General features: G+C 43.4%; 1 protein-coding gene across 1 annotated transcript in view; it reads left to right on the plus strand.

Moving 5' to 3' along the window:
* The first annotated feature begins 1271 nt into the window (after positions 1–1271).
* LOC124777023 overlaps positions 1272–21245 on the plus strand; it is a 37688-nt gene continuing 17714 nt past the window's right edge. The window contains exons 1-2 of the mRNA XM_047252276.1: positions 1272–1372; positions 16972–17114. Of these exons, the coding sequence (XP_047108232.1) occupies positions 17007–17114 (108 nt within the window). The 5' untranslated portion in view covers positions 1272–1372; positions 16972–17006. The remainder of the gene's footprint in view (positions 1373–16971; positions 17115–21245) is intronic.

Consider the following 21245-nt stretch of genomic DNA (forward strand, 5'->3'; position numbering starts at 1 on the left):
AGTAGGTGGCAGCACAATGCACCTAATACAAAAACATAGTGTGTATAAAGGCTTGAAGTTGAATCCTCATCAGGTCGATCCGTCTCACAATGAGACGATTTTTTTTCTGTCAGCAACGAGTCTTTAAATCCTGACCTTTCTTCCCCTCTCTCCAAAAACTACCCTACAAGCTCCTCCCGTAAAAGTGACCGCAATAATTACACCTCGCAAAGACGCATATAAGTAACCATTCGTTTTTTGGTCTCCTATGACGTCATTTGGATGTCACTATGGTGGAACATAGGGTATCTCAACGACGTCTCGGCCGTTAATACCGGCTTTTCCAAACCGGAGCTATTTCTGCTACTTTCAGTTGATCTTCAGTCATTCTTCAGTTTTCCTCCGGAGGTTAGATACACCTCATTGTAGTCATTTCCCCTAGCACGAGAACAGCATGTTGACTTGTATAACGGTACCAACAGCTTAACGTGGAATCCTGTTCAATGTGCAACTTGGCATATTTCACTTGTACAAATCATTGAAAGGGTAGTAAATGACCGAAAGATGGAGGAAGACAAAGACATACCATCTCCAATATGACTATGCCTAGGAACGCAGTGTGAGGCTAAAACCAACCTTCAAACTGAAGACAGTTTCTGCTAGTAATCGTTTTAGTTTGGACTCGCTTTGGTCGACCGAAAAACGGTTGCAGATGTATGTGAAATAATTTCAGACGTCAGCACGTTTGTCACACTGTAGCAACAAAATACAATCGGACGTTGTCTGTATTGGCATGATAATACTACTATCCAACGACCTTCGCATATAGTTTCGAAAAAATTTAGATGGATTTCCTAGACTAGTTTGCTTAAATTTCCAATCTCCAACTCATGGGACGTCTTTGAAGTAAACGTCAGCGTCTGTAGCGTCCCAGATCCATTTTTCCTACTATCCCAGCAATAAACGCCGTCATCAGTGTTTCAGAACTCGGTAGGAAGTATTATCCCGAAGATGAAGCACTGTAACAAAAGCGAATGGAGGTCCCACAAGGTAATAGCCGTATGACTGACGTCTCTGGAACCGAGAGGAACGGGTGTCCTGAGACGTTGGTCCCCGTGCTGTGGACTCCGGTGGAAGGAGCGTGAGCTGACGGCCGCGGGCCCCGCACGCAGCACGCCACGGTGACCCGCCGAACGGCGGCCGCAGGTGGGGGCTGCGGGTGAGTCAGTCACCCCGGCTGACCGCTGTTACCTCCGCCGCTTCGCTTCTTCGCTTCTCTTCTCACGACGGAGCCACCACGAGCCGCTATAAAGCGGCCGCCGGCGCCCGCGACGCCAGTTTTCAACCTGAGTGCTCCGCGGACGGCCGGCGCAGCACACACACACAGACACAGGTAGGCGCTCCCGCTCACTGCCTGCGCTTGTAATCACTTGTCAGTCCAACTTCCTAGTCGCCTGCAGTTCAGAGCTGCATAATATCAAAAATAATCGGCCACGATACTTCTACACCTATTTATGCAACCGGATCACCACGGTTCCTAAAATATTTTAGGAAAGTCATATTCACCGAGATAAGTTGCTGGTTGGACCAATGATTTTGTTTACAATTAGTTTCGATTCCACATATAACCACCAGGTATTAAAATATGTTACTTCTGCATATTTAACAGATAGTACTTGTATGGCAATCACACATTCGTGAAGTGAATGTGCGTCTTGAGTGAACAGGATTTGAAGATTGACAGTAACAGATTCGTAATAAACATGTTTCACAATTTTTAACGTGACGCCATACGACTATCACAGCCATGATGCTGTTTGTCGTTATTAGTTAAAACAGAAACCCACAGATTATATTCCGTTATTGACGACAGTTGAGTATTCTGGATTGGTATGTTGATGTGTGTAATGGATACGGGTAACTGATAAAAAATAAAAAAAATAAACCCTCCGAAGTCTGTCTTGGTGACTATGGCAAGCTTCAAACGTCTGTCTAGATTTCTTGTCCGACAGCTACGGAACTGTGCATACAAAAGGGTACCCCCCAATGATATTTATAGGGGGAGATCAAAAAGTTTCCGTTTGAAGGCTTTGCTCAAGCTTATATGCAACGTAGCGCGACTCCTATGCCGATATGTAAGCACTCACGTGGCGACAAGGGATTACTGTAGCATTCGGGTCTTTCTGATGTGCGTGCGGTAAATGCGGGAAAGTGAACTATGCCGACGTTATTGCCAAATGCGTCCAAACGAGACCAACGTGTTGCTATTCTCTTCTAGGCTGTCGGAGAACGAACACCGGTAGACATCCATCGGAGAATAAAGAATGTGTACAGGGCAGCATGTCTGTCGGAAACCGGGAAACTGTGACATGCTCCTTCGTGATAACGCACCTCCCCATATCGCCAATGTTGTAACGCGGAAGTGAGGTCAGCTCAAGTGGGAGACACTCCAGCACCCGGCCTATAGTTTTCATCTCTACCTATACGGTTACCACCACTTGGTTCCCTTAGGAAAGACCTTGAAAGATCGATCATTCCTGTCAAACGATGACTTCTTCACGCAGCACGGCACGATATTTTACCAAGAAGGTATCTTCAACCTAATTTTTGACCGCCCCTTATACATCAGTCCGTCTTCGCACACTACTATGGCTGTTGTTTAGATGCAATCTCCTGCCCCGTCGTCGCATAGCAAATGTTAAGTTATCCATTCCACATCAGCAACAAAGGATTTATCACATTTATCCGAACCTATATGTAACAGTCTTCGTGTTCGTACTAGACACTTGACTTGCCAAGTAATTTTTTTTTTTCTTGGTGAGACAGCAGCAGTATGTTAACACATTTTCCTCCATACTGACGTCCAACTGGCGCCGTAAGAGATCATGAGACGAATGGCTACTTATAGCATTTAGTCGTCTCCCATTCAAAGGAGCCAACCCAGTATTCGTCTTAGTAGCTTTACAGAAGAAGCGGAAAACCTAAACCTGGATGTCAGAAAGCAGCTCTTCCCGAATGTGAGTTGAAAAACTTGACGAAACAGTCATCGCCATCAGTTGATTTCTTAATCAAAACACGTCCTCGAAATTTTGAACGTACTTTTCAATGAAATAAGCGGCATACTTCTTGACGCGCTTGCATGTCCAAATTTTAAACCGTTCCAGTGACATTTTACAGGTAAACATCGGGTCATTCATGATTTCCTTTGCGTACGTATAAATCAGCTGTGTGACCAAACTAATATTCGTCTCACACAAAGTGAGCAGTATTCAAATACAAGTATTATGATTTAGTGCAATTTATTTCCTACATGAATTACACTTCCTCATATCTTGCTAACGAACTGAAGACTGCCAATTTATCTATTGTCAAACCTGGGTCTATCCCATTTAACATATTTTGCTGTTGTATACGTGAAATCATGAATGATTTCCGACTCACTGGCACTGTAGCTCTTGACTACTAACATGTGGCTACTAAATTTCCACGCGAACTTCCAGAAATAGTTACCAATGTTATTAACATACGCCAATATTATTAAGATGTTACCTTATATTTAGACAAAACATTATGAAAGCATTGGAAAAAAGGAACGATATCAAATTCATGTGTTCGCATATTAAAAGAGAGCACCAGTAAGCAGAAAAGGATAAGACAGCTGCAAAGGGTACAAAATCGGCTATGAGTTTGTTAGGGAATCAGTCAACCACTCGCAAGAAGTTATTAGCGAAAGTACGACAACTCTACATTATGAGCATGGCTTCAAGGGAGTAATAACTACTGCGTCAATTCCACATTCAGACATGTCTGTAAAACCAAGTAAAAAATCTTTTTATCGACAAATCTTTTTTATTTTGCTACTTGTGACTGGTTTACTTACGAGTAAGGTGCGACTTTTACAGCTTCTGCTACTTCTATTACTAACATCAGGGGGGCGCCCCTAAACAGCATAAAAATATAAGTTCATTTGCACACAGCAAATGTGCTGTGACACCCCCCCCCCTTCCCACTCCTGCTCATTATATGGGCAACCACGCTGTATACGCGGTTGACCCGCAACGACCTACGACTTCGCCATCCTCTGCTAAAAATCACATCTCGCTGGGAAACCTACAAGCAGTGAAAAGTGAACTCTCAGATGCTGCATTGTAGATGGTATGCGACTGACGTCTTCATCAATTCGGACGACTGCTATGCCTCCTGGACGAAGTGCCAGTACATTCACGTGCACATGGAACCGCTCCTCAGCCGTGAGCAATGCATATCACCACCACAAACAGGACTTTTCCAGCGCACGACTGATGGGCAGAACGGATTCCGTACCGGTATGACCTCCAAAGGTCGGTCAGTGACATCTGCGGTGTCAGCGCAGCAATGGAATACAGTTACCACAAGGTCCTCTCCTTCATAAAACATTACACTATTAAGGCTACCGCTGACTACTAACCAGCAACATTTTCACCACCAAGAGTACAATGGAGTACTGCTAAAAAGTTCTATTTCTCGCTAGTGTGTCCTTCAGTTGGTCATCAGTTGGTCATCCTACGTTACATGTGCTGATTTAACATCAAATGGAAAACTTTCCCGCGAAAGGCAAAGGTCCCGAGATCGAGTCTCGGTCTGGCACACAGTTTTAATCTGCCAGGAAGTTTCACGAATAACATACTTGATCGCAGCAGGGCGTGAGAAGCAATGGGCCATAGGTTAACCATGACATCATTCTGAGTTTCATGTGAAGCGATTACGCGCAACGACACTGATCTTCGTCTCTAGAACGAGAGTAGACCTTGGTCACAGATACTGGCTGCCTATACAGCGCTTCCCACATTAAACGAAGGTTGTTCAGCGGCCAAGACCTTGCTTAAGATTCAGGTGCCGGAGCAAACACCTGGCGTGTTTTGCAGAGCGCCTTGGTCACTGACTCGGCAGGCGACGCTACGTGCGCGGAAAGTGGTAGGCAGCGAAAAAGCCATCACGTTTGGCTCAGACTTTGAGTCTTCCCTGAACTCCCATTTGCAGCATGTTGTTTCTGAATAGCAACTGTTTAATGGAAGAGACTGTGACGATTGCTTGTAGCGTTGATTTGTCTTTATTGTGGCAATGGCAGAAGTTGAAACCCCAGGCCAGCATACAACCTTTTCATCATGAATAATAACCGAGACTGTTGAGTTAAATGTCCCCATTCAAAGGAAGGGTCTCTCCACAACATATTACGGAAAGATTTGGAGTTCAGTCCAGACCCTTGGCGTGATGTATGGTGGCAAAAGCTTTCCGACACAATTTATCCTGCACTTACTGGCCAGATACTGGTTAAACTAGTTTTCTCCCGCAATGAGGATACAATTGGGCAACCAAAAGGACGACTGCCACCGCACTAATGTGTGTTAAAAACCTCAGCTACCTGTAGCGACCAGTTGTGATTACGGGCAGCAAATGTCTGTCACCAAACAAACGAATCTTCCTTTAAAAAAGTTTCCCTAAGAGCGAAGCGTGAGACGTACGCCCACTTCATCACAAAAACAATTACCTGAAAACATATAGAAATAGACCGTTGCGAAAATTATTTAAACAACTTAATTACCATGATTACAACAGCACTTTCGGATTTCCTGTTGCGAAGTTGCCACAGATGCTCGATAATAGTCAATTATCAATTTCTGGGCTGGTCACGTGACCTAGTCAAAATGCGGGCACAGGTAGCTCTGTGGTTTGGGACATTATCTTCTTGGAAAACGATATGTTTGATGTTGAACACCTTCCTCTTAAACTTGACTTTGTGGCACATGATTGTCAAAAACAAAAGCTAACCTGAAAGGACGATGATTTTGTACAGATGACGAGTTTCTGCAGGCATAGTACGATGAGTGTGTGTATCTACAGAAAACAAATTGATAAAAATGGTTACGATGAAAGAAGGAATATGTTCAGTTTAGTAGAAAATTTCTTACAGAGTAACGTAAATTGAGTTGTACTGCGAAACTCCTCTAGTACCCTCTGCACAAATGCAGTTTCAAAGTTAAGTGATAACATTTTTATTAAAACGTATTAATTACTCCATTTTCTGACACTTGCTGATGCCGGTCAGGTGTCCCGCTGTTTCAGCCTTTTGAATCACAATCGAAATTTCGAACATATCCTATAGTCGCAAAAGTTGAGACTATGGAAAAATGAATGTTGGCCACGTATGTGACATGTTTGGAGATCATTCATGTAAAAATTGTAGGTTACTAATATTGAGTGGCTTAGAAACAAGTTTTGCGTTTCACTACATCTTCATAGACAAGGTCCAATCACATTAATGTGAACACCTGTGTTCGACGTCAACCTGTGCAACAACCACTCACAGATAGCAATAGTAGCAGTAGAGGACACACAGGGTGTCTGGGGACGCGGAAAAAAGTGCACTGGTTGTAATGCGGAAACGGAGCGATTTATTTGACGCCTAAAAGAGCGTGATCATTTGCTTTACGGTCAAGGGTGGAAGCATTTCCGAAACGGCTAAATTTGCAAATTGCTCGTGCGCCGCATGGTTAAGGTATAACGTGCATTGGAAAATTGCGCTATCCAAAACCGGTGCCGAGGCAACTATGGTGCACACTGGACCCGTAGATGACAGGAGTGAACGACGGTTCCGGAGTAGTGTATGTGCGAATAGACGTGAAACTGTTGGGTAACTGATCGCCCAAGTGAACCAAGGGGCTACGAAGAGTGTCTCCTCAACGACTGTTCAGCGAACTTTGCCGCATATGGGCCTTCGCAGCGAGCACCTGAATTATGCACCCATGCTGACTGCTGTTCATCGTACGCCAATACCACAACTGGACGTCCACTGAGTGGCGACACGTGATATTTTCAGACGAATCGCGTTTTATGCTCCGTCGGGGAATTGGCCATTGGTGTGTACGGCGAGAAACGCCTGAAAAGAAACACCCTGCAACAATCGTCGTACGGGTCGAGGCCGGAGGAGGTAGCGTCATTGTCTGGGTAATATTTTCGTGGCATTCTCTGGGCGACCTCGTCATTCAGGAAGATTCAGTGGATCAACACAAGTGTGCATCTCTCCTTTGGAATCATATTCACTGCTTCACGCAGTTTGTTTTTCCTCGGCACGATGGCATCTACCATACAGTTTGTAGTGTACGTGGCAGTTCGGAGAGCAGATTTTAACCCAATCGAGTCTCTATGGGACCGCCTCGATTGGGCTGTTCGCGCCATGGATCCTCAACCATGAAAGCTAGCACAGCTGGGCACGTTACTCGAATCGGCATGGCTCCATATACCTATCGATACCTTACATAATTTCGCTAACTCTCTTCCTGCACGTTTTGCAGCGGTCTGCAAAAGGAGATTATTCAGGCTTGTGACAGGTGGTCATATTAATGTAACTGGATAAATTATCCGTAAGCCAATGTACAGTGGTTCGTAGCAACATTGGCGACTTACTATCCTATTCTGTTCGATTATGGAACGAGGAAAAACTTATTGTCCATATACTTTTATATGCCATACATTATTCTCGTCGCCTCTACGAACAGTATACGGTGGAAGCAGAGTTACCCCAAAATTATCCTCGCGAACATGTTGCCTGAACTTAGCCATCTGTTTCGAGAGACAGCGTCGTCTTTCTTCTAAAGGATTCTCGTTTAAGTTTCGTGGTCTCTCTGTTAAATTTCTGTATAGACTATACCAACATATTATGATCGTAGCAGTACGGCTCTGAATGCACTCGCAGTGTGCTGCCATGCCTATTTCATGAGGACTCCCAAATCTTCGTACATTACTCGAGAATTGGTCTCGCTGACATCTTATGCTGAATTTACTTGTTAAAACCACTTAATATAGCGTTTTGCTATTACTCGTATTTAATGTGTATGACAGGCTCCAGACGTTTAACTTGTGATTAGGGATTACTTATTCTCTCATTCTGCTGTGGTCCTTAACTTACATTCGTCTGCATCTTAACAGAGAAGTCACTCGTGACACCAAATGGAAATTCTGCTACGTCGTAGTGCATCTCCTTTCTATCATCCAGCAACGATACTTCCCCGCAGACAACAGTTCCGTCAGCGAACCATCTGACAGTGCTGTACTTCTGAGTTACCTACATGTTCCATAGGTCATTTGGACGATTCTTCTATCGAAATTATGTTTTAAATAGTCACTTTACAGGATTTGTATGTACTTTACTAAGAACACATTACAGTATTTTAGTCCTCCTCACGGAGCTACATTTAAAAACAAGTGTTTTTTCTCCAGGCTGTCAGTTCCTAAAAGGGAAACTCGACCACGGAATTGAAGGCGTTGTCCAGGAGAAATGATTTTAGGTTAGATTTTTAACTTGCTTTGCTATCTATCAGACATTTTACGTTACTGGGCACATGATCAAAACCTTCTGCTGCTGTGAAGTCATTTTCGAACTATTGATAGCTTTAATAATGTATAATAAATGTCATTTTTCCTCTATTGTTTTACATTTGGACATTACTATTCTTCTCAAATTGTGATGGATTATTTACGACGAATTTCATTACGAACATATGTATTGCGATGGTGCAGTCAAAATGCCATGAACAGGTGCCTACACTACGACATCTGGCGAATACCGCATATTATTCTTACTCCTCGGTTTTGTGTAATCAATTCTTTCCTTCTAAGTGACTAGTTACCGCCGAAAATTATTCAATAAGACAATATTGAGTGGAAATATACAAAATATGTCCGGAGGTTGATCGTTTGTTTCGAAGACTGGTACTTATATGAAGAGCAAAAATACCTGTAAATTGCTTGAGAAGCTCAATAACACGCTTCTTCCAGTTCAAGTTTTCACCAAAATGTACACTCCAGAATTTGGATCACTATACCATCCTTAATGACCCCTGTACACATGCATACCAGTTATTGGTACGGCTCTTTTTGTTGTGCAGAACTGAATATAGTGCGTTTTCTCAAAATTTAGGGAGAGTGTTAGCAGAGAACTGCTTAATTATTCCAGAATTGCTTAATTATTCTTTGGAAGACTTCGGTAACAATCTCTTCTGTTGCTTCCTTCCTTACTGACCCTATCCAACAAATGGCTTAAGCTTACTGAGAACATCTGTGGGCCCATTTCGCCTCCTGAGGCATACTTGATGTTACTTTCCCTTTTGTTGAACATTTTTCGCCTAATACAACGTACTACTCATGAACGACTAACTGAGTTGCCACTCCGCGAAGTAACGGAATTCTTCACCAAGTCTAGTTTGCATGTTTTATACACACGAATCTATTTTGATTCATCTGAGAGTCATTCTGTAGTGTGCTAAGTAGTTACGCCGAAAACAGGAAGGTCAAACGATGAAATAACAAACAAAACACTTGATACATTTGAGGATGACTAGTGACTGCGTGGAAACTGGTTTTGTGACTAAAACAACATAATACCTGGCAACTGAATGCTTTAATTTCAACAAAAATCATGGATTCTGATAATCAAAAATTCTTCAAGCAAACCACATATCTATGAGCATACTCTGTACGATCGTATCTTTATTATTAGTCGACAATATGGTGATAGTGTGGAACGCCTATCGAAAATCTATAGAGGCAGTACATACATCTGCTTTTGCAAGATACACTATACTTCAACGTGGCAGACGGTGCGTTTGGCACATTCCCCCCTCACTTCCCTGTGGCATTCGCGACATGTACGTGAGAAAAACGGCTGTCGAAAAACCTTCGTATGATCTCTAATTTCTCAGATTTTCTCGTCGTGGTCATTTCGCAAAATATACAAGTATATGGGAGAAAGTAATATATTGCGAGACTCTTCTTCGAACTACGCTCTCGGAACTGTAACAGTAAACCTCTTCGTGATACACAGCGCCCCTCTCTCATCTTCTACCGAAGGAATTTTCTGAATGTTCCCGTAACGCCCGTGAAGAAACCTGCAACTCTTCGTTGAGTCTTCTCACTCTCTTCTACAAATCTAAATTGGTAAGGGTTCCTGACTGACGAGCAGTACTCAAGAATCGGTCATACAAGTGTTGATTCTTTCATATTAGCTAGTATGCTATGGTTTGGAAAAACAGTCCATGCCTCTGGTGTCGTCACGCCGCACTGGAAAGCCAGTAGGTAACATGATATAATGAACATTTGAACGTACCTTGCAAATCAGTAACAAGAGTTGGTAAGCTTCGTTCCATTTGGGTTTATGAACAATGAGACAATGTGGAAATAGCTCATGCTTACCGTCACTGATCGTCCCCGCTGCCCCACCTCTGTATCAATGAGCGTCTGAAAAGAATACCAGCGATCATTGAATAGTGGCGTGGGAGAACGAGCAGTACAGCGATGACGCAGGGTTTTCGCGGCCTATTTGGTGATTCCAGACGCACTGGCGCACTCGCACCTGCATGCCTGTGCCTGGGACGACTGTGCGTCAAGTCATTCCAACGGCGCGGCTGGTAGCGGGCCAGAAACGGAGGCCGCAGGCTCGCGGGCAGATTCTTGAGACACTGCCACCTTACCATTAGCATAGCGCTCGTCCGGGTTCGTTAGTCCGTAACAAAACAACTGGGACGGAGATCGAAAGCCCAATGCTCGCACGGAAAACGCTACATCAAGCGGGAACCAACAGCTTCCAGGCAAGTGGGTCAAATATGGTTAGAGAGCGAGTATTATGCACTGATTCTCATTCGGATCCTTAACGGATGCTTTCTTCCTAGTAATGCACCCCGTGTAAAGCTCTCGCGCACGAAATTTGAAGCTTCTTGCTCACAAAACGGGGAGTCTGGAGTTTTCAGCTCATGACTCCAGTTAATTTGGCGGCTATCATTTCCTTGTGCAGTTAATGGTGAATAGATGTGGAAGAAACTATTTGTTTGTGGAATGAACACAAGCAGATGAGATATCGAAGAATAGTACCACTACATTGTGTTCACTCATTTTTAAGAAGCGGAGTTCCTTTAAACTTTACCTTTTAATTTTAATCAGGGTTGGAGAACTACGAACCAAACCCTTTCAATCGCTTCAGAAAATCAATAAAATTTAAATCTATGATATACGTTCGGCGTACTGTACGAGATGCAGATAAGTTTCGAGCTTGATTTTTTCAGATTATTTCATGTATGAAGGAAAAGTAGAATGACATCATAAGAGCTCCATTAGGCGTTCAGAATAATGCTTACTAACACATACTGCACGCTTCACGCGGATAACAGAAATATACATTCCAAATCTTTGTATGGCCTCAACGAATGTCGTAACTGGGTAGCTGCGGTACGACCACGACTAACAGAACGTATCGTGTGTGCGACGATGAAATTATTTATTCCCCTACCTACAAGAAGACTAAAGGCTTCCTCCTACACCAATTGGTATATTTTTGTAGGTTAAAGACTATACTGGGTGTTTTTCTTAGGCTTAATTTATTTGAGGGGCATCAGACGCGAGTTACTTTTAAGTATTAATTATAAAATGAATTACTTTTTCATGGTAGTGGGCGCTTAGAATAATATTAGCACTCGCTGCGTCATATATTCTGGTACAAATGGTTCAAATGGCTCTGAGCACTATGGGACTTAACTTCTGAGGTCATCAGTCGCCTAGAACTTAGAACTAATTAAACCTAACTAACTTAAGGACATCACACACATCCATGCCCGAGGCAGGATTCGAACCTGAGACCGTAGCGGTCGCTCGGCTCCGGACTGTAGCGCCTAGAACCACACAGCCACTCCGGCCGGCTTATTCTGGTACATAACTTTTCTTTACAGCCCAGACCGACAGGCATTGGGACACTTGGAACGTGTGCGGTGTTCTGCCAGGGCTGGCGCCATCAGAGACAGCAAATGGAAATACGCTCTAAGACAAAAAACAAAAAGGCGCACCACGAAGGAATTATCCGAATAGGACAGAAATCGGTACATGTCACATGTACAGACAAACAAATGATTGCAATTTCAGAAAAACGGATGATTTATTCAAAAAATAGAGCTTCACAAATTGAGCATGACAATAACATGCTGGTCCATCTCTTACCGTTATGCATGCAGTTATTCGGATTGGCGTTGACTGTTACAGATAGTGGATGTCTTCCTGGCGGATATCGTGTCCAATTCTGTCAACTGGCGCGTTAGCTTGTAAAAATCCCGAGCTGGTTAGAGGGGCCAACCCATACTGCTCCGAACACTCTCAATTACTGGGAAGAGGTCCGACGATCTTGCTGGCCGAGATAGGGTTTTGCAAGTGCGAAGACTAGCAGTAGTAACTCTCGCCGTGTGCGGGCGGGTATTATCTTGCTGAAATGTAAGCCCAGGATGGCTTGCCATGAAGGACAACATAACGGAGAGTAGAATTTCATTGGCGTACCCCTGTGCTGCAAGGGTGCCGCGGATGACAACGAAAGCGGTCCTGCTACGAAAAGAAATGGGCACTCAGACCATCACTCCTGGTTATCAGGCCACATGGAGGGCGACAGTCAAGTTGGTATCCTGGTACTCCACCGCCGTCCGGGACGTCTCTAGACACGTTTTCGGCTTGGAATCTCATTGATTGTCTTCAATGATTAGTCCCGCTTCGAGCTGTGACCCGATGACCAGCGAAGGCAAGTCTAGAGAAACCCCAGAGAGCGGTGAGATACCAACCGATCGCACACCATACGACCCGACAACCAGGAGTGATCGTCTGGGGTGCCATTTCTTTTCATAGCAGGACCGCTTTCGTTGTTATCCGCAGAACCCTTGCAGCACAGCGGTACGTCGACATATTCTACGCCCCGTTTTGTTGCCCTTCGTGGCAAGCCATTCTAGGTTTACATTTTAGCAAGATAATACCCGCCCGCACACGGCGAGAGTTTCTACTGCTGGTCTTCGTGCTAGCCAAACCCTATTTTGGCCGGCAAGGTAGCCGGATTTCTCCCCAATAATTGAGAACGTCTGAAGCATTATGAGCAGGGCCGTCCAACCAGCTCAGAATTTTGACCATCTAACGCGCCAATTGGATGGAATTTGGCACGATATCCCTCCAGATGACATCCAACAGCTCTAGCAATAAACGCAAAGCCGAAAAACTCCTTGCATACGGGCCAGCGGTGGACTAATGCGTTATTCACTTGTTCAATTTGTGAAGCTCTTTCTCTTGAATAAATCATCCAGTTTTTCTAAAATTGTAACCATTTGTTTGTCTGTGTATGTAAGTCAGATCTATCAATTTCCGTCCCATTAGCATAATTCCTTGGTAGTGCGTTTTTTTTTTTTTCTTAAAGAGTGTATAAGGCAAACGCTCTTCCCAGTATACAATTTGGCATCAAATAAAACTTATCAAAAGTTTGGTAAGAAGTGAACCATTTGGAGTTATTTCTATTTTACTGCTAGAACACCAATTAGCCAGAAAAAGCTTCGCCCACGACACACCAATTCTACGAACCGCATGGGTTCTCAGAAATTATGTATTACTATGTTAGGAGGCACTCCTCCCACACAGCTCACTGCTGTCCCATACAAACGCGCCATAAATAGTAACGGTGCTACAACAATACTTTCGTGCCTTTAAAGTAACTGTGTGACTGACGTAGCAAACTTGCTCAACAAGAATGTGTGTGTATCGAGTGAAAAGAACCGCTTTCTTCACTCACAGTTAAGATATTAGGGTAAGTAAGTAACCTCGATCAACTTCATACTTCTAGAAGACTTTACTGTCTGCTTCAGGTTTTCATCCCACAATAATCAACTAAATAAAATGCTTAAATGATTCGTTTAGTTGCCCGAATGGTTTCAGGTTTGTTTTCTTCGTGAGAGAGTAACAGAAATACTGATTTCAACTGGTAGACATTCAAAAATTCTAATACCTCACAGATTTTCAGGGCGGCACCTGCAAACATTCTCCAACCTCTGCAAACCGAATCTGTGAAAATAAAATATGAATAATAACATATTGTACAGTGGCATACAAACAATTACTATTCCCGCGGTCCACCCGTAAATGGAAGAGGGCAAAAAACCTTAATTTATTGAACAGAAGATAGCCTCTGAGACGCAATATCACATATCTCGATTCGTTAACGAAAGTGGAGGTTCCACTTATATTAATCCGCGAGATATGACGTAATTCCCAGTAGAGAATTTATGAATTACGCAACAGTTATTTCCTTCATTGTACTTATCACAGAAGCAAAACGAGATTACGACACTCGAGATTCCTTCCTCAGTTTCAAAAGTTGATTTATTACAATACTGTTGCAGTCTCTTGTAGTTCCTATAAGAATTTTTTCGCTATTTTGATTCAAAAATGTGGTTCAACGACGATTGTTCTGAAGCAATTAAATAGTTAATGTCACACTTATTCTGGGTGTTTGGAGAGCAAAATGCAGGAAGACAGCACTCTTCCGGGAAACATGGAATAGAGACAATTGCCTTTCTCTGACGATGCGGTGGCTTCGAAAGCGAGTGTGTCTAGTTCGAGCTAATGGAAAGATCAATGCTAGCCCGGTGAGCAAAATGAGCCAGTACCCATATATCCTCCTCACCTGCATCATTGTTATAATCTTGAATGTAGCATTTGAAGCACCTTGCTTGACGTGAATGGATTACCACGAATGTAAGGAAACGATAATAACAAAAAATACAATGGAGAGCTCTACCATAGAGACTCCATATCGTGGGCGATCGACAACAATCATGATGACTAAACGAAACGCTGCAGACAGGTTTGAGATCTAGTGTAGAACAGCCTCCACGTGCAAATTCGTGAACGTAAATCTTTTCATAAGTTCTAGGTAAATAAGGTTTCAAAAATGGTTCAAATGGCTCTGAGCACTATGCGACTTAACTTCTGAGGTCATCAGTCGCCTAGAACTTAGAACTAATTAAACCTAACTAACCTAAGGACATCACACACATCCATGCCCGAGGCAGGACTCGAACCTGCGACCGTAGCGGTCACGCGGTTCCAAACTGAAGCGCCTTTAACCGCACGGCCACACCGGCCGGCGAATAAGGTTTCAGGGCAGTGCTATCATCGGGGATTCGGCAGTAGGCCTACGAACGATTGGTGTTCTGTATCCTGAGATTCCTAAATTAGTACGATCGAGCAGTTGGTTATATATGTAACATCGAGATCACCTTCAGGTAAAATTGGTTTGCCCTCCCCTCCAAGTGTGCTTCCACTGTGTTCGCGAACATACACAGAACTACTCACAGTGTGACCAAATTGGCACGTTTCATTGATGTGTGTAAAGTCTTAGCAATAATTGGATTTTATTGACGTATGGCATTATAACACACCAGAAACATAGAACGTAAAAAAAATTCTGAAATTTCAGATTTGATACGTTCTCACACAAATAGTTAATTCGATCTGATGACACGAATAGGAAAAAATGGCAAAAGCCGACAAATCAGTAGACTTACACAGAAGCCAAGTACAGTATAATATGGTAACACAATCAAGAGAAATAGTTCTTAACACAATCACGAGAAACAATTTAAGTCGTGCGCTCATATTCCTGTAGAAGACACAGTGTATAGCAATCACAGGTGTTGGCAATGCGTATTCTGCTGTACCTTATACCTAGCAGAGAAAAACGTCAACTTCTTCTATGAAGTTTGTTTTCTGAAAAACAGTTCCTTTCATGCTGAACGTATTATGTCATTTGTCACTAGCAAAAGGTTTATATTTCGCAGTAGAACTGTTTCATTGCGGTTGAAACAAGCATGGTGGTCACGTATGGAAGCAGGTCAGCTTTGCAGGTCAGAACGTCCGATTTCATCCCTGTATCTCATATGGTGAGTCGATGTGATGCAGCAATAATAATAATAATAATAATAAGACTGTACCAGCCATTCGGAGACAGATGTTTAAGTTTTGGCCCAGTTATTCTTATTATGCTTTCCGGATTTTTTTAGTGGTTTGGTACATCATGGACAGCAAATTATTTGAGATAAAGTGTTAGGGCAGCTAGACAACTATGTTAAACAGGACTGGACATATTAATGAAGCCACCACCCTGGCGTTCATCATAAATAACAGCGTGAATGCAAACTCTGTGACTAGGATGACAAACAGCCGGCCGATGTGGCCGAGCGGTTCTAGGCGCTTCAGTCTGGAACCGCGCGACCGCTACGGTCGTAGGTTCGAATCCTGCCTCGGGCATGAATGTGTGTGATGTCCTTAGGTTAGTTAGGTTTAAGTAGTTCTAAGTTCTAGGGGACTGATGACCTCAGATGTTAAGTCCCATAGTGCACAGATCCATTTGATGACAAACTACCCTTCACTCCTGCCCTACCTCTTACTACCACAAATTACCCTTCATAAACTATACTATTATCAGAAATCAGAACTCCTGTCTGTAACAACCGCGCTTTCCACGGGACTGTAAGCCCAAATAAAAAGAGGCCTAAACGTAACCGCTAGTGACAACGTATCTATAACGCGGTTAAGGAAAGTTGCATTGCACCGTTAGGTGGGACACCTTAAGAGGAAGGATCAGGTGTAAAGTCGGAGAAGTTTTTTCTGTCTTCGTACACAATAGCAACTCCCGTTCGTACAGTTTTTGAATTTTAACTGCAATGACCAATAAGTGCGTGCAGAATTTAATGCTGGATTTGTTTTTTTTCTTTTTTTATGACGATGAGAGAGAAGTGAGAGGGTTAAATCCTGTGCTAATCTACTTCTCTCCAACAGCTTCAAATGGACTTCCGAGCTTAACGTCCCCATCCGACAAAGGAGTCACCATGCTCTCACTCTGGGACGCTACGAAGAACTTTGGGGTTTAACCCAGCAAACTGGTGCACAGAATGATACCCGCCACTATCGTCCACATACTAGCGGTAAAATTTTATTCTGAGCGTCTAACTGTGAAATGAGCGATACTGCAGTAGCTTGCGTTAATGACTGCTGAAGAGGGGGTTTGTCATGCTGTGAATGACACAGTTTAGGAACCACTATAAGCCATGTTACCTTTACAAATGCTACGAGAAAACCGACCCAAGTTAAGAACTGTAATACTGTGTGCAGGGATCCCTCTGACAAGAGCACGCTACACAGCCGAGATGCAGCTGGTGGCAGCGGCGGCGGTCACGTGGTTGGCGGCAGTAGCCGCGGTCGACGCCTTCGGCGGTGGCGAGGACAGGTTCATCAGGAAGTACGCCATGATGAAGGTAAGTGGCGCATGCAAAGCGAGGCGCTGGATACAGCTCTGCCGCCCATTTAATTTTTCGAAGTCCCATCAGCTGTTCGCAGTTACCAATGACTAACACAGAAAATTTTAAGACACACAAGACACATACACATTTCCCGCAACTAATAAAGCTTTTCATACAGTGTACATTACATCAATAAAGTGTGTCCAAACCCTTGAAAAATTCTAACCCTTGAAAAATTCTAGAGAGTGCATGTTATTAATGTCCTCGAAGGAGTGCTTGACAAAAATTTACAAACGAAAAATTCAAATAAGAATGATAGAAAAACTAAATTTTCCAAGCGTCTTCCTAGGAATAATGCAGCTCTGTTTCTTGGTTTTTGCAAACAAATATCTGCTGTGATAATCTACCAGGACGCAGTTAGTTCCAAAAAAAAGGCTCTGAGCACTATTGGACTCAACTGCTGAGGTCATTAGTCCCCTAGAACTTAGAACTAGTTAAACCTAACTAACCTAAGGACATCACAAACATCCATGCCCGAGGCAGGATTCGAACCTGCGACCGTAGCGGTCTTGCGGTTCCAGACTGCAGCGCCTTTAACCGCACGGCCACTTCGGCCGGCTGTTAGTTCCATTTGAATACAGTGGAGCCTTCTACCATCGCCAATGGTAAGGCATATTGTCCTTGTACTGAGTGTTTGGAACGTAATCAGTGCCAATGTACCTTTACCACATGTTCCGTTGCTTGAAAAACCAGAAATCACTGCATAATGATCCACTGGTTATGAGGCAGAGATGCCGAAACTTGTTTGTGCTCTAACAATAACAAGATACCTCTGTAAATGCAAAAGCCAAACAACAGACAAAATCTCACCAACTGGTTTTAGCAACTTTCCGGCTTCGCGATAAGAACGAATTTTTGCAGTTAAGTAACTTAGAAAGTCATCATCTTCCATCACGTATGTCGTCTCCGAAATTGAATGCCTGTTTGGGTTTTTCCACGAGCTGAATTCTATACGTATTGCAATATGTGAAAGTATGTTATGCGATGCCAAACTACGTGGCCCAGCGCATTTTTAACTCTTTAGCTGATGTATACGTGGAAATAATGGTTGATATGCGCTGCGCAAATAGGATTAAAGCTCACATTACGCAGATCAACACGTTATTTTTTGCGGAACGCTTCAAAGCGGACACAGACATGTGTTTTTTTTCCTTGATTCTTTTTAAGAGCTGTCGAATGCCGCTAAAATTACTTCTATATTCCGATAGATAAAAATTTATAGTTATTAACTATGCTACACTTTACTTCGCTCTGCACGCACTGCCACTAGCGAAAAATTGTTTCCAGTAACTTCTTTCCTCTGTGAAATATCACTGTTGTTCATGTTATGTGGTATCATGTATATCATACGAGAGTTTCATGAACAACAATGTTCTTATGGAGATTCTATCTATCATTTGTGCGGGGAGAACAATATCTGAATGCCAAACCCATGGGACTTACTTTGTTTCCTCTATCCAGTATTACCGTTGGGTTTTGCCATAGATTTTCAGTGACGATACTGACTTTTTTACGGGAACACTTTCATGGAACGAAAATTCGGGTTTAACGTCCCATCAATGACAACATCGTTAGAGACGGATTTGAAAGCGTTGAGGAATCCAGGCATTCGTCTCAAGCTATTTCGACCCAAATTTGAATGGTAAAAGGGCAATCTGAAAACCGTTCCTCCCGAACGCAAGGTCAACTTTTTCACCCCTGCAGCATCTTGTTCGCATCGTATTTCGTAAGCATTTCGTATGTCTTCTATGGTACAAGCGCCTAGGATACATGTCACGTGCTGCTATCGAAGAGTAACTATTTTTATCATTAAGTCATGGCAGGAGTTGTGTGTTGCAGTCCAGCTACTTATGGCAAATAAAATTATGGCTGTCTTATTATAAGACAGGAGAGAAACTTCCACCTTCACTAAAATGTCAAAGTAACACAAGAATGCTGCCACACCTTATGTGTATGAGGAAGTAATAACGATGCATAACTCTTCTGACAAGCCGTTACCGTGTACAGTAGGGAACCAGACACAGTACTTACAATGGAAGAGTGCGGGAGTCACGTCCCACTACGTACTGCAGAGTGTAACATGTTTATGTTTGTGAGTTAGTAACATTAATAAGTGATGGCACTGAAAAGGATTTGAAATGGTGTTCATTTTTTTTCAGGCAATGTAAATAATGTTTCTAACTTGAGAACACCAGGAGTCCTCTCCTTCTCAACAACCAACCCATTAATATCTTAACACAAGCCTACGAACTAACTGTCCCAGCCTTTCAGATTAGTCAGACGTGATAAAGTTCAACCGAGTGAAGTGTAAACCCTTGGGTACAGCTACTTGGTTTAGTTGTGGCTCCCAAAATCGGTTTTCGTTAACTAATTTTCTAACACGCCTACTGACTGCTAATGTAAACAGTCCAACATCTTTCTTCTCCTTTTTCCTGGCCTTTATCCCATACCTACAACTGGTTCGACATGTTATTCTGGATTTGGCAATGTTAGTGGTAGAGGATGACCGGATGTCCTTCCTGTCACCAGCATCTCCCCCAGGACCAAAACTGTGTACCTCATCTGTTTGCGTCTAGTGTTATACACGTGAAAGTGTGAGAAAGTTTTCGAAATGTTTGAGAATCGTGTAAATAAATCAGGGCACGCATATCAGGACAGTATTCGTCTAGCTGGGTGTGGGAAACAGCCCAAAAATCACATTCATGCTGGCCAGCACACCGGTCCTCGTTGCTAAACCGCCATGTCTCCCCGAAGCCCGAAAGCGGAGTGCTGACGCGCGCGGCTATCCGGACAGGTCATAAAAATTATTTTCGAAATGCGATTCTAGTTGCCGTATTTCCTCTTCCATAATCGATCTTCAATCCCACAAAAACACTCAACAATGTTAAAAACATGCTTGGATTGTTAGGTATCGCGTAATCTAGACTGAGAACTTTTTGTGCGGCGAAGGAGAATAGGAAATGCGTTGTAAGATATGTATAAAAACCGTCGCTCCACGAAGGAATTATCCGATTTGGATGCAAATCGGTAGATGTGATGTGCATGTTCAGACAAGCAAATGATTACTATTTTCATAAAATTTGATGATTTATTCAAAAAGAGCTTAACAAATAGAGCAAGCCAATAACGCATTGGTCCACTTTTGGTCCTTATGCAAGCAGCTTGGCACTGATTGATACACTTGTTGGATATCCTGTCCTTAGATCGTAAAAATGCCAAGATGCCTGAAGGACCCTGTCCATAATGCTCCAAATGTTCTCAACAGTAGAGACGACATTGCTAGCCGAGGTAGGGTGTGGCAAGCACGAATACAAGCAGTAGAAACTCTCGTCCTGTGTGGACGTGCATTATCTCGTTGAAATTTAAGCCCAGGATGGCTTGCCATGACAGGCAACAAAAAAGGGCGTAGGATGTCGTCGACATAGCTCTGTGCTGTAGGGTTATCGTGAATGACAAAGGGGTCCTGCTATGAAAATAAATGGCGCCCCAGACCATTACTCCTGGTTGTCGTGTGACGCCCGACAGTCAGGTTGGTATCCCACTACTGTCCGGGACGTCTCCAAACACGTTGATCTCTCATTGACTGGAGTAGAACCACCTCACTGACGAGTCCCACTTCAAATCAAGCCCTGATGACCAGCGAAGACGTGTCCGGAGACGCCCCGGACAGCGGAGAGATATCAATTTGACTGTCGCCCGCCATACGGCCTGACAACCAGGAGCGATGGTCTGCGGTGCCATTCCTATTCATAGCAGGACTCATTTAGTTGTCATCTAGGGCACCCTTACAGCACAGTGGTAGGTCGACGACATTCCACGCCTCGCTTTGTTGCCCTTCATGTCAAGCCATCCTGGGCTTACACTTAAGCGAGGAAATACCTGCCTGCACACGGCGAGAGTTTCTACTACTAGTCTTCGTGCTTGCCAGATCCTTCCTTACCCTGCAAGATCATCGGATGTCTCCCCAACAGAGAACGTTTGGCGCATTATTGGCAGTGCTCTTCAACCAGGTCACGATTTTGAAGATCTAACACTGGACAGAATTTGGCACGATATTCCTCAGTAAGATGTCCAACAGACCTTATC

This window comes from Schistocerca piceifrons, chromosome 2 (genome assembly GCF_021461385.2).
Source record: "Schistocerca piceifrons isolate TAMUIC-IGC-003096 chromosome 2, iqSchPice1.1, whole genome shotgun sequence".
Taxonomy (NCBI): Eukaryota; Metazoa; Arthropoda; class Insecta; order Orthoptera; family Acrididae; genus Schistocerca; species Schistocerca piceifrons.